Source organism: Erythrolamprus reginae, chromosome 8, assembly GCF_031021105.1.
Source record: "Erythrolamprus reginae isolate rEryReg1 chromosome 8, rEryReg1.hap1, whole genome shotgun sequence".
NCBI lineage: Eukaryota > Metazoa > Chordata > Lepidosauria > Squamata > Dipsadidae > Erythrolamprus > Erythrolamprus reginae.
Genome location: NC_091957.1, coordinates 555,610 through 576,968, shown reverse-complemented (window position 1 = coordinate 576,968; position 21,359 = coordinate 555,610). Strand labels below are relative to the sequence as shown.

Genomic DNA, 21,359 nt, shown 5'->3' with positions numbered 1-21,359 from the left:
AGCGGGCGGGGAAGGGAGAGCGCCTCCCCCTGCGCCCCCCCTTGCAGGGGCCGCCTGGAGTGGCCCCCCCGGCCTCTGAGCACGTGCAGAGCGCGCCCCCCTCCTCTCGCCTGGCAGCGGGGGCAGCGGGGGGGGGAGCGCGCAGAGAGAAGGGGGCGGAGAGGGCGGGGCTTCCGGAGCAGGAACGGCCCCCCCACACACACCTTCGCGGGCGCCCGGCCAGGAGAGCGCGCGGAGGGGGGCGGGGCTCGCGGCGACTCGGTTTCCATGGAGACGGCGCCGCCACGCCTCCCGGGGGCGGGGCTGGTCGGGAGTGGCGCGTGACCTCCGCGCACGTGACGGGCAGCAGCGGCGGCGCAGCATGGAGGCGATCTCGGCCGGACCCCCGCGGCCCCCCCGCCTCCTCCCCTCCCTCCTCCTGCTGGCGGCGCTGGGGGGGGCGGCAGGTGAGCGGGGGGGCGGCACGGGGAGGGGGGAGGGGCGTTTCCCTCTGCGCTCCCTGACTTCCCCCCTCCCTCCCCCCCCCCGCAGCCTTCCAGACGCGCTTCTTCCCGCAGCAGCTGGACCACTTCAACTTCCAGAGCGGGCGCAACCGGACCTTCCCGCAGCGGTACCTCCTCTCCGGTGAGCTGGGGGCTCCGCGGTCTCCCAGCTTCCGCCCCCCCACCAGTGCAGGGCCTTCCGAGGGGCTCCCAGGTAGCAGGGGGCGGGGCCTCTGCAGGGAGCCCGCCTTGTGCAGCCCCACATACTGCAGAGGGGGCTCTGGTTTGACATTATTATTATTATTATTATTATTATTATTATTATTATTTATTAGATTTGTATGCCGCCCTTCTCCAAAGCCTCGGGGCGGCTCACAGGACACAATATAAAACAGTGAATACAAAACAAATCTAATTAATTCAAACCCAGTATATTAAAATGAATGACACAATTCAATCGCAGCCATACCTCCCACTTATGGGCCATGGGGTCAAGATCTAATGGCCCCAAGCCTGGAGGCAGAAATAAGGAGGAGGGGGACAGTGTCAATCTCCGGGGGGTGGGGGAGCTGATTCCAGAGGGCCGGGGCCCCCACAGAGAAGGCTCTTCCCTTACGCCCCACCATGCAACATTGTCCGGTTGACGAGACCTGGAGAAGGCCGACTCTGGGGGACCTGACTGGTCACTGGGACTCAGGTGGCAGGAGGCAGTCCCACAGGTCATCTGCTCCCATGCCATGTAGGGCTTTATAGGTCATCACCAACACTTTGAATTGTGTCTGGAAACCGATCAGCAGCCAGTGCAGTCTGCGGAATGGTGGACAGACACGCATATGTCCAGAGAGGCCCATGACAGCTCCCACATCTGCGTTCTGGACGATCTGAAGTTTCCAAACACCCTTCAAGGGCAGCCCCATGTAGAGAGCGTTGCAGTAGTCGAACCTCGAGGTGACGAGGGCATGGGTGACCATGAGCAGTGACCCCTGGTCCAAGTAGGGCCCCAACTGGTGTACCAGGCGAACCTGGGCAAGCGCCCTCCTCGCCACAGCCGAAAGATGGTGCTCTAATGTCAGCTGTGGGTCGAGGAGGTGGATCAAGTTGCGGGCCCTCTCTGAAGGGGTCAGTGATGGATGGACAGATGGAGGTGGGGCAGAACACGCAGCCACTCCCTCTTGTTTGGGGGGGAGTCTGAGCCTGTTAACACCCTAACTGTGCCCCCTCTCCCCAGAGGAGTTCTGGAAGACGGGGGTCGGCCCCATCTTCTTCTACACGGGCAACGAAGGGGACATCTGGAGCTTCGCCCTCAACGCGGGCTTCCTGATGGAGCTGGCGGAGCAGCAGGGGGCGCTGGTGGTCTTTGCGGAACACGTGAGTGGGGGGGGCCTCCGGGCAGGGCAGGGGGTGTGTGTCCTCCCTGATCCTCACGGCTCCTCTCTGCCCCTGCGTCTCTCATCAGAGGTATTACGGGCAGTCGCTTCCCTTTGGAGCTGCCTCCCTGCAGGGGCCAAACACGGGTCTGCTGAGCGTGGAGCAAGCCCTGGCCGACTACGCCCTCCTCATCGCGGGGCTGAAGGAGCAGCACTGGGCACAGAACTGCCCAGTCATCGCCTTCGGGGGCAGGTGAGGGGGGGCACCGGGGGGGGCAAAGCACCTCCTCCCTCTGCCCAGGCCAATAACCGCCCCCCCATCTCCCCCTCCCCAGCTACGGAGGGATGCTGAGCGCCTACATGAGGCTGAAGTACCCCAACCTGGTGTCCGGGGCTCTCGCAGCCAGTGCCCCCGTCCTGTCCACTGCGGGGATCGGAGACTCTGGCCAGTTCTACCAGGACGTCACAGCAGTAAGACGGGGTGGGTGGGGGGGTCCTCTTTCCCTGCTCATCCCCCCTCTACTTACGAACTTCATGCGTTCCGTGACCAGGTTCTTAAGTAGAAAAGTTTGTAAGAAGCCATTTTTCCCATAGGAATCAATGTAAAAGCGAATAATGTGTGTGACTGGGGAAGCCACAGGGAGGGTGGAGGCCCTGTTTCCTCCCAGGAGGTTCCTAGAGAGGCCCCATGGAGGCTTCTCCCTGCCTTTTCCGGCCCTGTTTCCTCCCAGGAGATTCCTAGAGAGGCCCCACAGAGGCTTCTCTCCACCTTTTCCTGACCTGTTTCCTCCCAGGAGATTCCTAGAGAGGCCCCATGGAGGCTTCTCCCTGCCTTTTCCAGCCCCATTTCCTCCCAGGAGGTTCCTAGAGAGGCCCCACAGAGGCTTCTCCCCAACTTTTCCGGTTACAGTTTCGGAGGCTCAGGTTTGTAAGTGGAAAATGGTTCTTGAGAAGAGGCAAAAGAATCTTGAACACCTGGTTCTTATCTAGAAAAGTTCGTAAGTAGAGGCCTTCTTAGGTAGAGGTACCACTGTACTGCAACTTGCTTTCGTTTGGGAATCCCATCTGTCTTCCAGGACTTTCAGAACTACAGTCCAGCCTGTGCCAAAGCTGTCCGAGAAGCCTTCAGACAAATCAAAGATCTCAGCCTGCTTGGAGGTAAAGGAGGGACCTCAGAAGGGGAGACAGTGGCCCTTCGGGTGGGAAGCGGTGGGTGGTTGGCGACTGAATACATTGCCACGCTGCAGTCCACCAGGAAGGTTGAAACCCAGGCTACAAATATGGCGGAAGGTCTTTAGCATAAAACGTATCAGGAAAGACTCCATGGACTCCATCTGTCTAGTCTGGAGGACAGAAGGGAAAGGGGGGACATGATCGGAACATTTAAATATGTTCAAGGGTTAAATAAGGCTCAGGAGGGAAGTGTTTTTAATAGGAAAGTGAACACAAGAACAAGGGGGCACAATCTGAGGTCAGTTGGGGGAAAGATCAGAAGCAACGTGAGAAAATATTATTTGACTGAAAGAGGAGTAGAGGCTTGGAACAAACTCCCAGCAGACGTGGTAGATAAATCCACAGTAAGTGAATTTGAACATGCCTAGATCCATCCTAAGATGAAATACAGGAAATAGTATAAGGGCAGACGGGATGGACCAGGAGGTCTTTTTCTGCTGTCAATCTTCTATGTCAAACCCAAACTGCAGCCTTTTTGTAACCAGGTGGAGGATGCCAGTTGCGGCCCCCTTAAACTCAAAATGCGCCCCTCCTCCTCTTGTGTTAAGCTTATGGGAAGATTGGCACCGAGATGTCCCTCTGCCACCCGCTTTCGACACCAGCGGACGTCCAGCAGCTCTTCGGGTTTGCCCGGAATGCCTTCACCATGATGGCCATGATGGACTATCCATACAAGACTGACTTTATGAGCCACTTTCCAGCCTATCCGGTCAAGGTAAGATCGCGGCCTCCTTCGCAGGTGGGGCAGCTCAGCCTGTACCTGGCTGGGCAACAATTAACACACACACACACATGTGTGGTCTTGGTGTCTCTTTAATGCTGATGTTGTGATTTTAAAAAACACAGTAGATTCTTCCCCACGTCCCTCGCTTGCTCTTTCCAGAGACCCTTAAGCCAATAAAGTGAGGCTCCTGTTCCCCCCCTCCACCCACCCACCAGGTCTTTAGTTAATGGACCCCCCCCCCCCCTTTCATGACAATACAAGCATTTGGGGATTTGGGCCGGGGAGCGTAAGATTCCTCCCACTGAGGTTGCGGGGTGTTTTCAAGCGAGAAGGCTGATGTGGCCCAGCTGGCTTTCTGCTTGGGGAGGGGGTGATGCCGAGGGGCTGAGCTGCTGTGGATGGGGAGGGGGCGCTGAGGAATCGACCCTGGGCACGTCTGGTCTTTCAGGTGGGCTGTGAACTGATGCTGACCAGTAAGGACCCGATCCGAGGGCTGGCCGCTCTTTGTGGTGAGTAGCTGCGACCCATTTCATTTCTGCAGGGTGGGGGCCTCGGGGAAGGATCACTGAGGGTGGGGGGTGTCACCCTGGGAAAACCCCACCCTGCCGGGGTCCAGCTCCTTTCCGCTGCTCTCTTCCGAAGGGCGGCAATCGCGGGCGGCAGGTGAACGAAGCAGCAGGCGTGGCCAGCCAGGGCCCAGGGCAGGCGGCCCACCTGTGCCCACCTTCCCCTGCTGGGCTGGCAGACCCAGACGCCGGCCTCCTTGCTCCTCCGCCGCAGTGACCCTCCGCCTGTGACGTACAGCTGGAGCTGGCTGCCGGCAAGGCCGAAGTGGCAGCGGTCGATGGCCGAGAGAGGCAGCCGGGCCCATCGGTCAGTGGCGGGGCAGTAGTACTCCGCCTCGCTCACGGGAACCCACTCCTGGCCCTGCAAAGAGACCAAAGGGTAGGGCAGAGCCAGGGGCCACTACCAAGGAGGCCCAGGCGAGCCCCGAAACCCTGCAGAGGGATGGGGCAAGTGCCACCTACATTGGCCAGAGCCCTTCCTCCCAGGCAGAAGATGCGGTCGCCCACCGTCGCCATGCCGTGGTCGCAGCGGGCAAAGGCCATCGGGCGGTTCCTGACCCAGCAGCGCAGGTGGGGGAGGTAGCCGTACATGGTGCTCAGCGTCTGGCCCCCCGCCATGCCCCCTGTGCCGAAGGAAAAGAAGGGCTGCCGTTGCTTCCTCCAGGCTGCTCCAAACCCCGAGTGGCCAGCGCCAGCCGCCCCTCTGCCCCTCCGCACCTGAGATGTACAAGATGCCACTGTGCGTCGCCCCCGCGTGGTCAGCCACCGGCACCGGGAAGGGTGGGAGGGGCCGCCAGGCATTCTTGCCGAGGAAGTACTCCTCGGCGGCCTCGGTGGGCATCCCCAGCGGTGCCCCTCCCCCCACGGCCACCAGCCGCTCGTTCAGCGCCTCCGCGTAGAAGCGGGTCCTGGGCACTAGCATGCTGGCCAGCTGCAGCCAGGTGTTGCAGCAGGGGTCAAACCGGAACACCTGGAGTTGGAGGAGGGAAAGGTCAGTGGCTGCCCCGGTCCTCCCTTCGGGGAGGGGGAAGCTCTGCCTCGCTGGATTCCCTTGCGCTGAGCCACCGGCTGTGCCCCTCCGGACCCTGGCGGTGGTCTTACCTTCCTGGAAGGCTCCTGGCCTGTCGGGTCGAAGCTCTCCTGGCCCCCCAACACGAAGACGAAGTCGTGCAGGACGGCCACGCAGTGGTTGTAGAGGGGGCCCCTCAGCTTCCCCACGGCAGTCCACGAACGGCAGTGCGTGTCCGCAGCCCAGACCTCCCCGCAGAGGCCGTTGTCTGCCGACCGGCCCCCCAGCACCAGCAGCCTCTCGTTCCGGTGTCGCGCCCGGGTGCCCTCGCTCTGGAGGAGGAGCGGCTGCACGTACGGCTGGCCATGGTAGTCCAGGGCTTCCCGGAGGTACCGACGGCAAGCGGGCGCGGTTCTCATGACGGGCGTTCCCTGGACGGACCCCTGCAGATCCGGAAGTGGGATGGAAGGGAAGCAGAGGCAGCCCAGCACCTGGGTGGCGTCTTCCTCACGGGAGCCGTGGTGGTCCAGCCAGCAGATGGCGGCCTGGAAGAGCTGCAGCTCACTCAGCCCCCGCGTGTCCCCCCCACCCAGGATTTCGCAGAGGGCCTCCCTGTCCAGCGCCTTCACCCGCTCGGGGTCCTTCAGCAGGTGGCCGCAGTGCTTGCCCACCCAGCGCTGTACCTTCAGCTGGAGCTCCTGGGGGCCGATCCGCCGGGCCAGGCTGAGGATGGGCAGGGCCGTGTGGCGGTCAAGGGCCCCTTCCAGGAAGCGGAAGGCCAAGCTCATCACCTCGCGCACCAGCAGCGCCTCAGCTGCCCGGAAGACCTCCTCCACCGTCTGAAGGGTCAGCTCCAGCCGGCCAGAGTAGAGGAATGATAGAACGCCCTGCAGGCCCTGGGCGGTCACTGGTGGCGGCAGTGTGAGCCGGGCTGCCTGGCTGGCCGCCTCCCTGGCAAAGCGCATCCTGCAATAGCCGCTGCCCACGGCCAGGATGGCCCTGTGGGTGGGGAAGCAGGCCCCCTCGGCCTCCAGCACCACGTCGCACAGGGCATTCTGGGAACGCAGGTTCTGCAGCCCCTCCAGGAGTTTGGGCAGGTAGGTGTCCGAGCTGAGGCTCCGGCCTCCTCCGTCCCCAAGAGGCATCTCTCCAGCGGCCCTCATAGCTCAGCAGCGGCCCTTTCCCTGCCCTCTGCCCCCTGGGAGGGGGGAGGCATCTCGGGTGCTCCGGCTTCTTCGGACTCGTCCGGCCTTGCCAGCTCCGCTTCGCCCTCGTTTTCCTGGGCTTCGGCCAATCCCTCGTCTCCAAGGCAGCAGCAACAGATCCCCTCCCTCCCTCCCATTGGTTGGCCTCCGTTTCCTGGTCCGGCCAGAGCGGGGAAGGAGGCAAGTCCAAGCTTGTCCCCTGCAGTCTCTGGCCAGCAGGCAGCAGAGGGAGAAAGTCCGGCTCTTCCTCCGCTGGAGAGGTTTAAGGAGGGACATTTGCCTCTGCCCAGCCACCAGCAGAAGAAAAAGCAGAGCTCTCCCCTGTGCCTGGCCAAAGGACCTCTGCCCTTCCTCCGCCCTACATCCCATGCTGAAGCCTCCAGCCTTTTGGGGGGGGGGGGTGCTCTTGGGCTGGACGATCTCCGTCACTTCCTCCCAAGGGCCCCAGTTCTGGCTTTGTGGCTGTGTTAGCTGCGTGTCTTCCAAGGAATTTTAATCCGAGACTTTGGAAGCAAGTTGGGCTTTTTTCTCACGTTGGGTTTAAGGGGGGGGGGCTCGGGGGACCTACCGGAAATGATTGAGGCTTAAGAAGCGTCTCCTAGAGTGCTCCTCAACCTCCTCTTCTTGCTCCACCAGGAGTATTTTACAACTCCACGGGGATGGAAACGTGTTTCGACATTTACAAGATGTACCACAAATGTGCCGATCCCACCGGCTGTGGCTTAGGCCCCGATGCTGAAGCCTGGGATTATCAGGTAGGTTGGGGGGAAGAGTTGTCTCACTGGGGCTGGCCAGGAACGGAGGCTGCGGCAGGGAGGGGGGTTGGAGATGGGCAGCTGCCATTCAGGTATCTAGGCATTTGATTGGCAGGGATGGCATGGAGAAACATTTCCCCAAGTCCCTGGACTTTTCCCTCGGTCTCCTTGAGCAGGGCTCCCCAAACGTTTTTGCAGAGTGTGGGGTGTTTCTTGCTGTGGGTCTCCCCTCCCCACAGAGGAGCCAGCTTCTTCCCCACTGAAGGGCAGGGGGCTGGGCTGACGCAGGGTAGACAGGTGAGCCGATAGGTGAGTTGCAGCCGGGCTCTTCTCCGCTCCAGGCCTGCACCGAGATCAACTTGACCTTTGACAGCAACAACGTGACTGACATGTTTCCGGAGCTGCCCTTCACTGAGGCCGCCCGGGAAGGCTACTGCTCCCGCAAGTGGGGGGTCTCCCCTCGGCCGTCATGGCTGCGCACCAACTTCTGGGGCAGCGGTGAGCGGCGGCCTCTGGTGGGATTGGGGAAAGGGGGAGGGGGGTTTGTTCTTGGTGATCTGTGGGAGGAGAGGGGGCAGCCGGACGTGGTCTCAGATGGACAGGCGTCCTGTGGAAGGAGGCTCGTTCTGGGCCCCCACAACCTGCCAGGGGAGCCTGGAGCGCTCTGCCCAAGGCTGGGACCCCCTTGTGGGAAAACCCCGGCTGGTTACCGGGATCTTGCTGGGAAAGGCCGGAGCTGTTGCAGAGCCACTGAAGGGCAGCCCCCGCCCCTCCTCAACTGCGACGCCCCCATACACACGCACCCCTGCGCTCTCTCTGGCCTCAGCCTCCCCACTGGCTCAGGGCGGCCTCCGTGCGCTCAGACTGACCTTGGGGTTCTGTTGACCCCTCCAGATCTGGCTGCCGCAAGCAACATTATTTTCTCCAACGGAGATTTGGACCCCTGGGCATCAGGTGGCGTAAGTACCTGGGATCTGGTCAGATCTACTGTTGCCCCCCCCCTCGACCCCCAAAGTTTGACTTTCAGACGTTGCCGTTCAAGGTGCGAAAGAACCTGAGCTCCTCCGTGACTGCCATCACCATCAAAGGGGGCGCCCACCACCTCGACCTCCGGTACGTTTTCCCTCTCGGCTTCTCCACACACACCCGGCCCCCCCTCCCGGGCTCCTCGGATTGTGCCAGGCTCTCCCCTCCCTCTGTGGAGCCCCAACAGGCCTTCCCGGCTCAGCCTCCCGTCTCTCCGGCCGAGGCCGCCTTGCTCTCAGGGCCTCTTTCTCTGGGGTCTCAACTGCTCGCCCACTCTCTTTGGGGGTCTCTGGAGCTTCTCGTGGTTGTCCCAAAGGGGCTTTTATTTTTGCCAAAGGTCAACTGGACTTTATTGGTTAAGAAAGTCTCTTCAGACCATTCGTTGCCCCCACCCCCACCCCATTTAAATGGGTTTCAAGATCTTTAATTGTTTCAGGAAGAGGAAGCAGGGTGAAGGCGAACACACCGAGAAGAAGCCCCTTGCAACTGCTCCCTTCCCCTGGCTGGATGTTTGGCCCCTGGCGAGTGGGAGGGAGGGAGGAGGGTCCGGTCCCCTGGGCTTATTGCTTCCCTCCCCTCCAAAACAGGGGCTCCAACCCAGCTGATCCCGTCTCGGTCAGGGAAGCTCGGCTACAGGAAGCCAGGATCATCCAGGGCTGGGTGGAGGCCGCCACCCTCAAGGCCACCAAGTGGCGCCCCAGTTGCCAGCCGGAAGCCCCACCACCACCACCGGACCCGTTGGGCGTGAAGGAAGCCAAAGGGTCCTCTGGAAGCAGTGACACCTTCACGCCACGGGGCTGAAGGAGAGCGTGGGAAAAAAGCCCCCTACAGGAGGGGGGGGTCATGGGGGAGCTGGGACGAAACTGCCCTTTGGTTCCCCTCTTTCTAAGAAAGGGTCTGGGAGGGGCGGGGGGGGGAGAGAAGGGTCCGACCTCGGAGCTTGGATGCATGGAGATTGGTGGTCAGGGCCCCCCCTAAAGGCAACGGGGGGGTGCTGCTACCCTGAGTTGGACCTTTGGACCTTCGAGCTTTCCCTTGGCAGAAGCCCAGAAGACCCCCCCCCAAAGGAAGGGCGTTTCTTTCCTCCGCCAACTCGGCTTCCACTCCGGAGGCCCCACCGAGGAGCTCTAACAGGGGGGCTACCGAGGGGCAGTTTCCCTCCCCGGACTCTTTCTCCTTCGGACCCTTCAACCCCTTGCGCATAAACCAGCTTTCGACCCGTCCTGGCAGGACAGAAGCATTGAAAGCAGCAGGAAAACGCAGCGTCTCAAAATAAATTGGAAGTTTATTCAGATGGAGTTGAGTCCTGCAGATTGAATTTCCCAGCCAAAATTCGCTCTCGTTTCGGAGATTCAACCCCCCCCCCCCCACCCCCACCTTTGCAAAAAAGGACGAGTCACATTTTGAACCATTTGCAAAAGAAACCAACACTTTAGACCAGATCACACCCAGGAGGCCTCCTTGGCAACTGGCTCTTCTTGGGACAGAGAAAGAAGCCAATTCGGAAGTGGTTTTGCACAGAGGGAAGGGGGGGGGCCGGGTGTGTGTGTGTGTGTGTGTTTCCTCACAATAGCCCATGGCTTCTCTACCAAGATGGGCAGCTGCAGGCCCTCCCTCACTGCTGGTCAGCTTACAGCCAATGGTCCCTGGCCATGTCAAGGCTCCGTCACCTGCTCTTAAGACGTGGGATGAAGAGGGCGGGAGAGTCACACGGGGGGGGGGGCGGGCGTGGGGGGGGTCCCGATCCCCCTGCGCAAGGCAAGCGGGAACACGGAGCTGGGTTTTCCATCCCAGATTAGGACGACGTTCCTGCCTCCATGGGGCACAGGAGGGGGGCAAGGGGGAATTAAGGGGTCATGCAGGGGTCAACCAAAGAGCAAAGAAGTTCTGTGCTGGGGGGGGCTGATGTTGGGGGGGGCTGATGTTGGGGGGGGCTGTTCAGCATCCAACGCTGAGAAGGATCCCAGGTGGCTGGTGCGAAAGAGGCTCTCAGAACCGCCGGGGATGATGGGTGGGTTTCCCCGTGAAACCAGAAGGCACCAGTTCAAAGTAAAGTGTCGGCCTCCCAAAACTGGGCATTCACAGTATGGCTTTTAAATTCCAGGGTCTGTTTAAATGGGGCGGAAGGGGGGGGGGTGTTGGACAGGGCAGGAAAGGCGTCACAGTGCCTTGCAAGCCCCCCGCCCCCCTCGGAAGCCAGGACTCCCACACTCAGTTGGGACTTTGTGGCCACAACAGCAAACAAAAGACGAGACCGTGGTGACAGCGAAGTTTCTCTACAATGTCCACAGTTAACAGTACAAGGAGATTGGAAAGGAAACTTTCTTAGGATGAGGCTGTTGTGCTTCAACTGTCCAGAGCATTTGAGTCGCCAGACTGATGGTCATATTGCAGGGAGGGGGGAGCCGGGTTCGAGACATGGGCCCAAAGATCCCAGCCACTGTTTCCTGGACACGGCACCGTCCCCACCCATTAGGTAGCACCGAGGGTCACAGTCTTAAGAAAGATGCACTTTCTGTTTGGGTCAGGGGGCGCACACCGAGAAGGAGCGGGATGGCCGGTCCCTCTGACCGAAACCCCTTTTGGAGAAAACAATCCCGCTGGGACCTCCAGCAGTGGCCCCTGCAGCTGCCCTCCGTGCCAAGGGGGCAATGCCACTCTGTCTGGGCAGGGCTGGGATTTAGAGCAGCTCTTCAAGGCCGCAGCAGCAAGAAGCGCGAAGGGCACAAGGAGGAACCCCCCACCCCCCCAGTACAAAAAGATCCCCAGCCCCCCAAAACCGGGGAAGGTCCTCCCAGGAATCGTCTCTCTCCCCCCCCCCCTTTAAAGTGCGGAGATTAAGTGACGGGGGGGGGGCATGAAAAGGCCGAGAAGGGGGGAGGCCAGGCAAAAAGACCACCACAAAGCACAGAGCGGGAGCAAGGCAGCCCGTGCTACACCTGCGTGTAAAAACCCCTCTCAGTTTGCACCTGGAGTGACCGGGTCATTAAAAGCCCTGGTGGGAAGGCCGCCTTGGCCGCTTGGTTCTTTCCAGGGGGGACTTTTCAAGCGCCAGAGGTGGGGCAGGAATCCGCTCTGGGGACAGGAGGGCGCTTGTCTCTCCCCCCCCCCCCCCAATTATGCTTGCAAAGTCAAGGCCGAGCATCACCTGCCCCCCCCCCAACCTGGAAGAGGGGCCCAGGCAGGGAGCGGTCATCGGAAAGGATACCTGAGCCAAAACATTATTCACAATATACACACGTAAATTCCTACATAGACAACCACCTGGTTTTGTTTGTTTCTTTCACAATGTAAATTTTCACATTTTTCTCCCTGCATTGCTGCAGATAAGTTAAGAAAATATATATATATATATGTGTGTGTGTGTAGACCGTCCCGTCCAGCTTCTCCCCAGTTTGCAACAGGGCCCAAATTCCCCCAAGGACTGAAACACTGTTTTCCAAGGGGAGGGGAGGGGTCTCCTCTGGACAGCACGGCCCCTTCCCCACCTCTCCCACCGGTGGCAGCCACGGAATGATCCTGGGACACTGGGAGGGATCCCTGGGAAAAGCCCCCCCCTCTCCCCCCCAGAGGTGGAAGGGAGGCAACGGAAGGAGGCCGGGCCCTCCTGGACAGCGTTGAGGCTCCTGGGGTCTCCCCCCCACTTACGCCCAGCGGGGTCTGGCGTGGCAGGGCCCACTCCTCCCGGGGAGGGGGCACAGTGATTCTGGAGACCCACCTTTCCTCCACCAGGAATGCCGCTACGTGCCTCCCTTCGGGCCCCCGGGACGGGAACGGACCTGGGAACGGCAGCCGCCCGGCAGGCTCCAGTTTATGCCGAGGTCCAGATGGGGAGCGGGTGGGCCTCCGTGTTGAAGACGTACCGGTCCAGGTTGATCAAGTTCGCGTCGTCCGAGAAGAGCAGGAAAAAGTACTTGAGGGTTTCGCCCAGGAAAAAACTCTCCATCTTGTCTCGCGGCTCCGGGTGGCTGGGGCTCTGGACGTTGTCGATGGACGTGTAGCCACCGGTCGGGACCTGGATGGGGGAAGCCGAGTGTGGAATCTGAAGGCCACCAAGGCTGACCCTTGTCTGGGCCCACCCTCCTTCATTGAGCCTGGAGACTCTGCTCCGCCCAAGTGGAGACAGTGCCGGGATGAAGCCGTCTGGATGGTTTTAAGGGCTTGGACTTTCAAGTGCAGCTTCTATGGCTGGGCTTTATAGCTGTCCATTGGGCCTTCCTTTCTATTGCGCAAGCCTGGCCTGAGCCCCCTGCAGAAGGGCGGCCTAGGAATCATCATCACAACAGCAGCAATGATCATGTTGTATTGTTGATAAAATAGCAACAACAACAACAATAAAAATAATAATGGCAGCCTGCTTCAGCCAATCCCCCTCTCAGCTGTCCTTCCTGCTAACTATTTATTTATTATTACAGTAGCACCTCTGGATACGAGCTGCTCCACATGCGAGTATTCCAAGACACGAGCCACGAGGGGGGAGACATTTCTGTTCCAGACCCCAGCTCAAATTCGGGATACGGGCCGAGCGTCCACTAGGTGGCGCAAGAATCTCCTTGCTTCTGCTTATCTCGGAGGGGAAAAACAGAGTCTACAGCCATTTGTCCCAGATACGAGTGGCCTCGACATACAAGCTCCTTCTGGAACCAATTATGCTCGTATCCAGGGCTACTACTGTATTTCTTTATTACAAGGGGTCCAGGGGGGAGAAAGCGTTTTGAGATTCCCTGATATTTCCCTGACATTTCCCTGTCACTTGCAATCTAGTTAAGTCGCGGTCGTAGAGGACGCCACACCAAACGGTCAAGCCCTGGAGAAATACCGGTAGCTGAGGAAGCAAGTGGTTGCCACAGTTAGGCTCATTTTGGCCTGACTCGGCCGGGCAGCGCGATCTGTTTTTTTCTTTACATGATTTTGCCCTGACTTTTAAACATTTGAATGTAGCTTGGTTTTCCCCCGATTTATTCCATTTTTTTCCAAGAATCCCCTGATAATTCCCTGATATCCCCTGAACTGCCAATTGCCCTGACAATTCCCCGATTTCCCAGGTTTGCTGGACATCCTGTTCTAATTAGACTCCCAATGGGACTGGGCCACTGGGGCTGGTGGAGGGAGGGCTGAGGGGCTGCCCCCTTTCCAGCGTGGGCTTACCCGGGTGTGCCGATTGAAGCTCTGCAAGATCTCCCAGCCCCAGTCCTGGTACTTCCTGTCTCCGGTGAACCGGTAGAGGTAGAAGAGGCTCTCCACCGTCTCGGGACGCAGCAGGTTGTGCCGATCGGCCGTCTGGGCAGGGGGGAGCGGCAGGGAAGCTGGGGGGCACTTCCACCCTGGGGTCCCTCGTGCCCTGGATGGGGAGGCTGCGGGGGGGGTGGGCAGCCCTGCTGAGCTCCTCACCTTGATTTCCACGTCCTTCCGGTCCTTTTGGGGGTGCATGTTGAAGTGGACGATCTCGGGGCTCAGTCCGGTCTCTACTTGCGCATACATCTGGTAGCAGGTTTCGGCCAGCTCGGCCGCCAGGGTCAGGTGATCTGCGGGGAGCCCGTTGTGAGCGCCGAGGGCCAGGACGCCAGGCAAGAAGCAGACCAGGTGATCCTGCTCCGGAGACAGGAGATAGATGGGGGAAGGGCTGGTGGGGCGCAGGCCTCCCCTGCCCAGAGTGCCCCTCTCCCTCCCTCCGCTCTGCCGGCTGCCTTCCGGTCACGGCTCTGGGGGGGAGGAGAGGAAAGTGCAGCAGGCGGGAAGAGGGGGAAGAGCTGGGCAGGGGGTTGGGAGCCCTTGAGGAAGGAAGGCAGCCCAGAGGGCTTTCATGGGGTTTGCGTGACCCACAGGCCCCGCAGAAGGGCCGAAAGCACAGCAGCCGGAGCCTGAAATCTGACTAAGCCAACCCACCCACTGCCATTCAGACACCGGGAGAGGAGACCCCCCCCCCACTGTCCAGCAACACTCTCGGTAAACATTGGGGTGGAGGGGGTGGTGGAGCCGAGCTGTGGGGGAAGGCCGAGGCTCACCATCTTTGCGCTGAAACGTCCGTGAGCGAGTTCCCCCACAAAGCTCAGCCTCTTGGGGTGGGACCTCCGCAGCAGGTGCCTCTTCACGCCCTCCACAGCCTTCACGTAGTCCTCCAGGAGCCTGGGGGGCAGGAGAGAGGAGGAAGCCTTCATTAGTGGCTGGGATGCCGCTAGCAAGGCCAACAAGGGCCATGAGGGCCACTGCCAGGCCTTTTCTGCGCTGGGCCCCTTGGTCTCCCCAGCCCACACACTGGGGAAGCACTGGGCCTGAGAAGGGGCCCCTGCGTGTGGGCCCAGTGTCCCAAGAAGCCCAGGAGAGGATTCCTGGATGTGAGATTGAATGAGTTCTTCAGATCTGCCCAAAGTCCACTCCTGGTGAAAGCCCTAGAAAGCTCGGCCGGACCTCTGGACAAAGGGACTTACTCGTTCTCCTTCTTCCCTCCCTGGATCCACTGCTTGAGCAGATACTCGTAGTAGCTGTCGGCTCGGGCGCCCAGGGTGTAGACCCCGAGGTGGGTGAACTGCCCGCTGTTGGTGTTGATGAACATGGGCACCAGGCCGTCGTTCTTGCCCGAGAGGGAGTGGACGTGTCGCATCACATTGTCCACAGCGTTCTAGGGAGCAAAGGGACAGAGGCGCTTGGCTACACTCTGTGTCCACCAGGACCAGGTAAAAGCAGTGGACACAAACCGGGCTCTGAAATACAGGATGTGCAGCGGCCGGAGTTCCAAGGGAATGGACCCAGTTCCATCGGGGGGGGGGGCTACACCCTCTATGCCCTCTGGGAACTGCCCCCCAAGAAGAAATGCAGGAAGCCTTGGCTAGAGTTGACCAAGTCTACGAGGTGGACTCAGCCTTCCATCCTTCTGAGGACCCAGGATGTTGGGGGTCCAGAGGCTGACCCCAGGGCTGGGAAAGCCCTGGGAAGCCTTGGTAGATAAGTCTAAGGGCTACTGCTATTGTTATCGGGAGAGACGTTTTCTGCAGGCTTCCTTCTCTTGACCGTCTTACTGCCAAGAGGGAGATGGACCACCCCAACTTCTCTACGCTGACAGCCCCAAAGGCTGAGAAGCCTCCTTGACCAGGCGGGGTCTTCCCCTGCCACCGCATAGCCACGAAGAGGAGGGAGCTCAGCCAGTCTACGTCCCCCCACCCTCACCTTAAATTTCTCATCGCCGGTCAGGCGGGAGAGCTCCCTGAATTCCAGCTGGATGCTGGTCACTTCGGCCACAGTGCTGTCAGAGGTCCAGCGCGGGGGGTGGGCTGTGCCCTTGCCAATGTTGACGTCCGAAAAGGGGATCTTGGAAGGGGTGTTGAAGGCCGGCATGAGCCTGCTCCCGATATCTTTCTGGACAAGGGAGAAATTGCACAAGGGTAGGAAGGAGAAAGAAGAAGGAAGGAAGGAAAGAAGGGAGGGAGAGAGAGAGAGAGAGAGAGAGAGAAAGAAAGAAAGAAAGAAAGAAAGAAAGAAAGAAAGAAAGAAAGAACAAAAGAAAGAAAGAAAGAAAGAAAGAAAGAAACCGACTATCCTTAGGTGCTGGGAGAGGGGGGAGACTTATTCAGAAGCCCCTCCCTGATCATTCTGAGCAGGGTCCCCGGGGGGGGGGTCCTCAGAGCAAGTGAGACCCTTACCGCCTTCTCCAGGAAGAGCCTGTCGCCAGACAAGTGGTAAGTGCTCAGCAGGCCCCCCAGGATACGGATGGCGCTCTCAAAGAGGTTGACATCCACGTCCTTCTTGAAGTCCAGCTCCTTGGCCACCCACTCTCGGGCTTCCTTGAACTCTGCACCAGGGAGACGAAGCCCAGAAGCCTCAGCCGGCTTCTCCCGTGCAGCCCTCTCCCTCCAGACCCCACCCCCTCCGAGTGAGAAGCCCCAGGCCCTGTTGTCCAGGCTCAGGGAGGGGGGCCAGCTGAGCCCGGGATGCTTCCCCTTCCGTCTGCTCCACGCTGGGCCTCTGTCCCTCCAGGCACAGCCCCCCCCCCCCCCCGCTTGCAAGGACAGAGGCCCAGAGGAGGGGGAGAGGAGCCCCCTTGGCCTGCAGCCTCCTCTAGGCTCCCCTGCCCAGCAAGCCCACGGACAAGGCACGGACCTGCCTTCAAGCCCAAGATCCACATGGTGTCCAGCGCGTCGATGAGGGTCAGTCCGAGGCCAAACCATTCGTTGTAGGACTTGGAGATGGGCTTCAGCTCATCGTGGCCCCAGGCAAACTCCTTGTAGCCTCTCCAGGCGTGGCGGAAGGCCTCGATCACGGCCACCTGGCGCTTGTTGAGGGCCCCTGCAAGGGGGAGGGAAGGGAGGGGAAGGGAGGTCAGGAGCTGCTCTAGAGGGGAACCGCAGAGCCACCCCTGTCCCAGGAGGAGGCCCTGCGGAAGGAAGGGTGGGCTGCCGTGTCAGCAAAGGGGCCTCCCCATTGGGCAGCCACCCGGGTTAGCCCCGCCCACTACCTGGCTCTTTCTGGTCCTCGGACGCCACAGCAGAAGGCCTGCCCAGATGGTTGGTCTTCTTGGAAGGGGGCTCAGGGCTCGGGATGGGCTCAATCACGGCCCCTCTCCAGCTGCAGAAAGAGGGGGGGGGTTGCTTTCTCCGCTCCCTGGCCCTCCACTAGGCCACGGCCCACGCCAGGAAGAGACCCCCAGGGGTTGGAGCACCTCCCCTACCAATCAGCACAGGTGGGATACCCTGGTGGGCACGGCCTCTGGGACCCCCAGCTCAGGCCTCGGCTGGCTGCGTGTCAAGGACCCCATGGTTCCTACATTGCAGCAGGGCAGGAGTCCAGCGGTGTCCGAGGCTGGACCAAGGGGAGCAAGGGGCTCACCTGATGACAGGCTTATCCGGGTCCTTCCCCTCTGCTCGGATGGCTCCTTCCTGGGACTTGGCCTCCGCCTCCCGCCAAGGGGGCCGGATCTGCAGGTTGGGGGGCCCCCGCCGGGCGGGCATCTGCCTGGGAGGTTTCTGGGCAACAAACGGAGGAATCGGTTCATGGGCAGCAGTGGAGACCCAAAGGCGTGGAGGGTCCCTCCGGCCGGGTTAGACTGCTGCGTTGACCCAAGGGTGTGTGTGTGTGTGAGACTCAGTTCAGTCCAGGCCAGTCTGGGGATCAGTCTGGTTAGGAAAATTCTTTCCAGATAGGGAGTTCAAAGACCAGATTGACCATGGTGCAGCTCAGCTGCCTAGAAACTGCTAACTGACCCTTAACTCACAATGAGATAATACAGGAGGAGGGGGAGGAGGGGGGGAAGGGGGAATTACTTGAGGTGAGAAGTCCCCGAGAGCAGCATCCTGGGCTTTCTGGGGCATGGGGAGAATGGCCTGGTTGGCTGGATTCAATCCCGGGATCTCCCGGTCAGCCTTCTGCTCCTCCACAGATCCACCGCTGGCACCTGCACGGAGACATTAATTGCAATGAACCTGATGCAACGGAGTGAAACTGCAGCTGGGACCAGGTCGGTTTCAGGAAAGAAAAGAACGACAGCATTAAATTCTGCAAAACCTTCTTCTTCCTACACAACATATAAAAAACAGAACAAGATGCAGCTGCAGTTTGGGGACACGTTTTAATTTCTATAAATAATTTGTGACGGTAGAGCCACGAAGCAGAATCCCCTTGTATTTCAAAACAAGCCCCCAAGTATCTGCAGAGACACCAGGCGAGGAACAGAACTGAGGTTTTAGCTGTTTCAAAAGCAGCCGAGTCATCCTCACGGAGGCAAAACGCGCGGGAACCTACTTTTCCAGGGGTCAGCCATGTTTGCATACGTCCTGATGCCACAGACGACCAGGAAGGCGAAGAGGAAGAGGATGATGCTGCGCTGAAGGCGGGACAGCTGCTTCCATTTCTGAGGGGGAACGTTGCAAAAGGATCCTTCAGCCGCTGACCCTCTGCCGGAGTCCCCTCCCCCCCTCCCCAAGCATGGTTGAATGCTGCCCACTCGCACCGCCCTGTCGGCTTTGCCTGCCCCCAAGTACTGCGGTCAAGACGAGGGACCCTGTGGCTGGAGCATTTATTTGAGGCCTTTGACAGCTGGATCAAAAGAATACAACGCTTCTGACTCGGTGACTGACAGCAGGCAACCCAGGACCCTCTCCAAGCCCAGAGTCAACCCAGGTCTCTGCCTCGGCTTCTCTCGTGCCCCTTTGCGAAGACCCTGATGCGACCCCAATCCCCCTCTCAGCGCCCGGCCTCAAAGGAGGAAGAAAGCCTCACGCACAAGGCAATTCATGCTCTACTCTGCTCCTCCCGTGTTCAGAGGGATGGCGGCTGCCTGTCACACACACAACCACTTCTCCGCTAAATGCCACAAAGGAGAAACTCCTTGAAAGACCAGCAACGGCCACGCCTCCGAGGGCCTCCCTCCTTCTCTCGAAAGGATCCCGTTACCAGAAGTGCACCTGCTGCCACCCTCCTCTACTGGCTGGGCTATTTCTCGGGAAAACAAACTGTCTAAAGAGGGTTTTCTTAATTGTTTTAAATGTGGTCTTATATTCTGTAATCCGCCTTGAGTCACCATGGGTGACTAGGCAGCAATATAAATTCAATCAATCAATCAATCATTTCTATCCAGCCTTGACACTGATGTGCTGCTTTCAGGCTCAAAGGCAGCACAGAGTTTTAAAAACTGTGTGTTATTGAGCGATGGCTGACACACCCGGAGGCACCAAACTGGATTTTATGGTGCGTGAGGTCCTGAACTTGATGGGTTCTCAGTCCACCCACCCTCTCCTTTACTCTTAAAGAGGACGCAACTCCCGTGTTCAGACTATCTCAAGTTGTCTTAAATTTATATTTTACCGACAAAGAAACAAAGGGAGACTAGTATGGATCTAGCCATACCTGCCATGGGCTCCTAAGAACTAAATAGCTTGAAATAGATCTCCCTTTGTTTCTTTGTCCGTAAAATATAAATTTGAGACAAAAATAGTTTGTGGTGAAAGCAACTGCTTGCGAAGGCCCCTGAATTGGGGCTGAAAGGCAAAAGTGGAAGCAGCAGGTGCTCCACTGCACAGCTGGGTTGCCCAGGTTGCCCTTATGGTCTTTCCTGTATTTTATCTTAGAAAGGATCTATGTTTATCCCAGGCAGGTTTCAATTCAGTTTCTGTGCATTGACCAACCACGTCTGCTGGAAGTTTGTTCCAAGCATCTACCACTCTTTCAGTAAAATAATATTTTCTCACGTTGCTTCTGATCTTTCCCCCAACTAACCTCAGATTGTGCCCCCTTGTTCTTGGGTTCACTTTCCTATTAAAAACATTTCCCTCCTGGACCTTATTTCACCCTTGAACTTATTTAAATGCTTCGATCCTGTCCCCCTTTTCCCTTCTGTTCTCCCCACTGAGTTCCTGAAGTCTTTCCCCTTAAGTTTGATGCTTCAGACCTCCCACCCTTTTTGCAGCCCGTCTTTGGACCCCTTCAATTTGATCTGTATTTTTTTGTAGGTGAGGTAAAAATAAAAGGCAAAAACAATCCATTTGAAGGGTAGGAAGCTCAGTGGGGGGGGGACCAGAAGCCCCGAGGAGGGACCCCCCCCTGCCCGCCCCCTTCCTTGACCTACAGCCCCTGCTTCGGCCCCTGGGGGAAAGGGGTCTCCGTGGCTGCCAGCTGAAGGGACGAGACTTTCCGCCCTGCGGGGCCCGGCTGCCTCTTCAGCACCGGCCCTCGGACAGCAGCCCCCCAACACCCACGGCCGCAGCCCCGCCAGGCCCCTGCCAGCCCGCGGGGGGGGCAGCCGGGGCCCCCTGGCCCCCCGCCCTTCAGGCCAGGGAGGGGCCAGTCCACCTGGGGGGCCTTCTCCCCCCCCTGTCTTGCATTTCAGAAGGGACAAGTCCTCCCGCGGCAGCCCAGGCGCTGCAGCTCCTCCCCCGCCGCCAGGGGGCGCGGAACAGAGGCCGTCCCCGCCAGCTGCCTCTCCCCTAGAGGGCGCCGTGGAGCCCCTCTGCCCCATCCCGACTCTATGGCTCCTCTCACCCGCCAACAGGAGCGCCTCCGCCAGGCCTTGCTGTTGTTGTAGCCGCCGCCGCCGCCCCCCGCCGCCTGGAACTGGTCGCCGCTGAGCGTGACCGAGATGAAGTCCCGCCGCGGGGGGGGCAGGAGAGGCGGCGGCGGCGGCGAGGAGGAGGCGGAGGAGGAGGCCGAATACATGGCGGCCAACGGTTTCCCTTCAGGAGCCGCGGAGCTCCCCTCCGCCCGCCGCCATCTCGCTTCCTGTTGCTGTCCGCCCGCACCGAGAGAAGGGAGCCTAGAACGGCCGCGCTGGGACGCCGCGGAGTCCCTCCTTTCTTGGAGATGTTAAGTTGCCAACAGCGCCCTCTAGCCTTCACCGGGAAACGCGCAGGAGGCCAGTCAACAGCAAGCGAGAACCAAACTTTGCACGCCACGTGACCCAGCCCTCAACTCCAGGAAGTGGCTCCACGTGACTCTTTGATTTAACTCGCGTTGCCTTCTCAAGCAGCCTCTTGACAGCAAAGTTGCTTGAAAAAAGGTGACAGCAGTAGCACTTGCATTTACATGCGGCTTCATAGGGATTTACATCCCTAAGCGGTTCCTCATTTGATCCACCTGGGAAGGAGGGAAGGCGGAGCCAACCGGGAGATTGTCAGGATCGAACTGCTGGCCATTGGCAGATTTTACCTACAATACTGCATTCTAAGCCCTGCACCAGCATGGCTCTTCTACCTGTTTTACTTGGGAAACTAAGTTGGCAAATATTGAGAACACAGTGTAGCTAGTCAGGTCAGCTGTGTTTAACAAAATTGGAAGAATTGGGGGGGGGGGGCTTTCCATTCAAGTGAATTAATGCCCCACCCAATTATTTCTAAAGTTTCCTGGGAAAATCTGGGATGGCATCAACAATGAAATTCCATAAAGAAATGCAACACAGCACATTTTTAACGGTGAGCAATAGTTCAGCTACTATACACATCCAAAATCTTGTTTCCCTTCCAAGCAGCCTGATGCTTCTATGTCCTTTGCTGCCTTTCCTAGCTGATTCT

General features: G+C 59.3%; 3 protein-coding genes across 7 annotated transcripts; 1 reads left to right on the top strand and 2 right to left on the bottom strand.

Annotated features, from left to right (window-relative positions):
- Positions 1-275: 275 nt before the first annotated feature.
- On the top strand, positions 276-9,661 carry LOC139170940 (dipeptidyl peptidase 2-like). Of its 2 annotated transcripts, XM_070758576.1 has the most exons (13): positions 276-446; positions 532-624; positions 1,711-1,850; positions 1,939-2,102; positions 2,185-2,320; positions 2,926-3,007; positions 3,631-3,797; positions 4,255-4,315; positions 7,223-7,341; positions 7,683-7,839; positions 8,236-8,300; positions 8,384-8,454; positions 8,955-9,661. In XM_070758576.1, exons 1-13 carry the CDS (start codon positions 362-364, stop codon positions 9,166-9,168), a joined length of 1,554 nt encoding a protein of 517 aa, XP_070614677.1. In that variant the 5' UTR covers positions 276-361; the 3' UTR covers positions 9,169-9,661. The 2 variants fall into 2 exon arrangements, with proteins under 2 accessions (XP_070614677.1, XP_070614676.1); XM_070758575.1 differs by lacking the exon at positions 8,955-9,661 and having other exon boundaries at positions 321-446; positions 8,384-8,877.
- LOC139170941 (kelch-like protein 13) lies at positions 3,878-6,941 on the bottom strand. 3 transcript variants are annotated; one of them, XM_070758579.1, is made up of 3 exons: positions 5,474-6,941; positions 5,090-5,342; positions 3,878-4,995 (listed from the first exon to the last, which is right to left on the bottom strand). In XM_070758579.1, the coding sequence occupies exons 1-3, from the start codon at positions 6,542-6,544 to the stop codon at positions 4,712-4,714; spliced, it is 1,608 nt and encodes a 535-aa protein (XP_070614680.1). In that variant the 5' UTR covers positions 6,545-6,941; the 3' UTR covers positions 3,878-4,711. The 3 variants fall into 3 exon arrangements, with proteins under 3 accessions (XP_070614680.1, XP_070614679.1, XP_070614678.1); XM_070758578.1 differs by having other exon boundaries at positions 4,591-4,733; positions 4,835-5,342; positions 5,474-6,652; XM_070758577.1 differs by having other exon boundaries at positions 4,705-5,342; positions 5,474-6,652.
- Positions 9,635-20,623, bottom strand: MAN1B1 (mannosidase alpha class 1B member 1). Of its 2 annotated transcripts, XM_070758574.1 has the most exons (14): positions 20,335-20,623; positions 18,100-18,208; positions 17,622-17,752; positions 17,188-17,324; positions 16,817-16,926; positions 16,462-16,647; positions 16,005-16,153; positions 15,532-15,720; positions 14,796-14,986; positions 14,373-14,493; positions 13,759-13,956; positions 13,516-13,647; positions 12,231-12,382; positions 9,635-12,085 (listed from the first exon to the last, which is right to left on the bottom strand). In XM_070758574.1, the coding sequence occupies exons 1-14, from the start codon at positions 20,506-20,508 to the stop codon at positions 11,593-11,595; spliced, it is 2,472 nt and encodes an 823-aa protein (XP_070614675.1). In that variant the 5' UTR covers positions 20,509-20,623; the 3' UTR covers positions 9,635-11,592. The 2 variants fall into 2 exon arrangements, with proteins under 2 accessions (XP_070614675.1, XP_070614674.1); XM_070758573.1 differs by having other exon boundaries at positions 12,080-12,382; positions 20,335-20,598.
- Between the last annotated feature and the right edge of the window lie 736 nt (positions 20,624-21,359).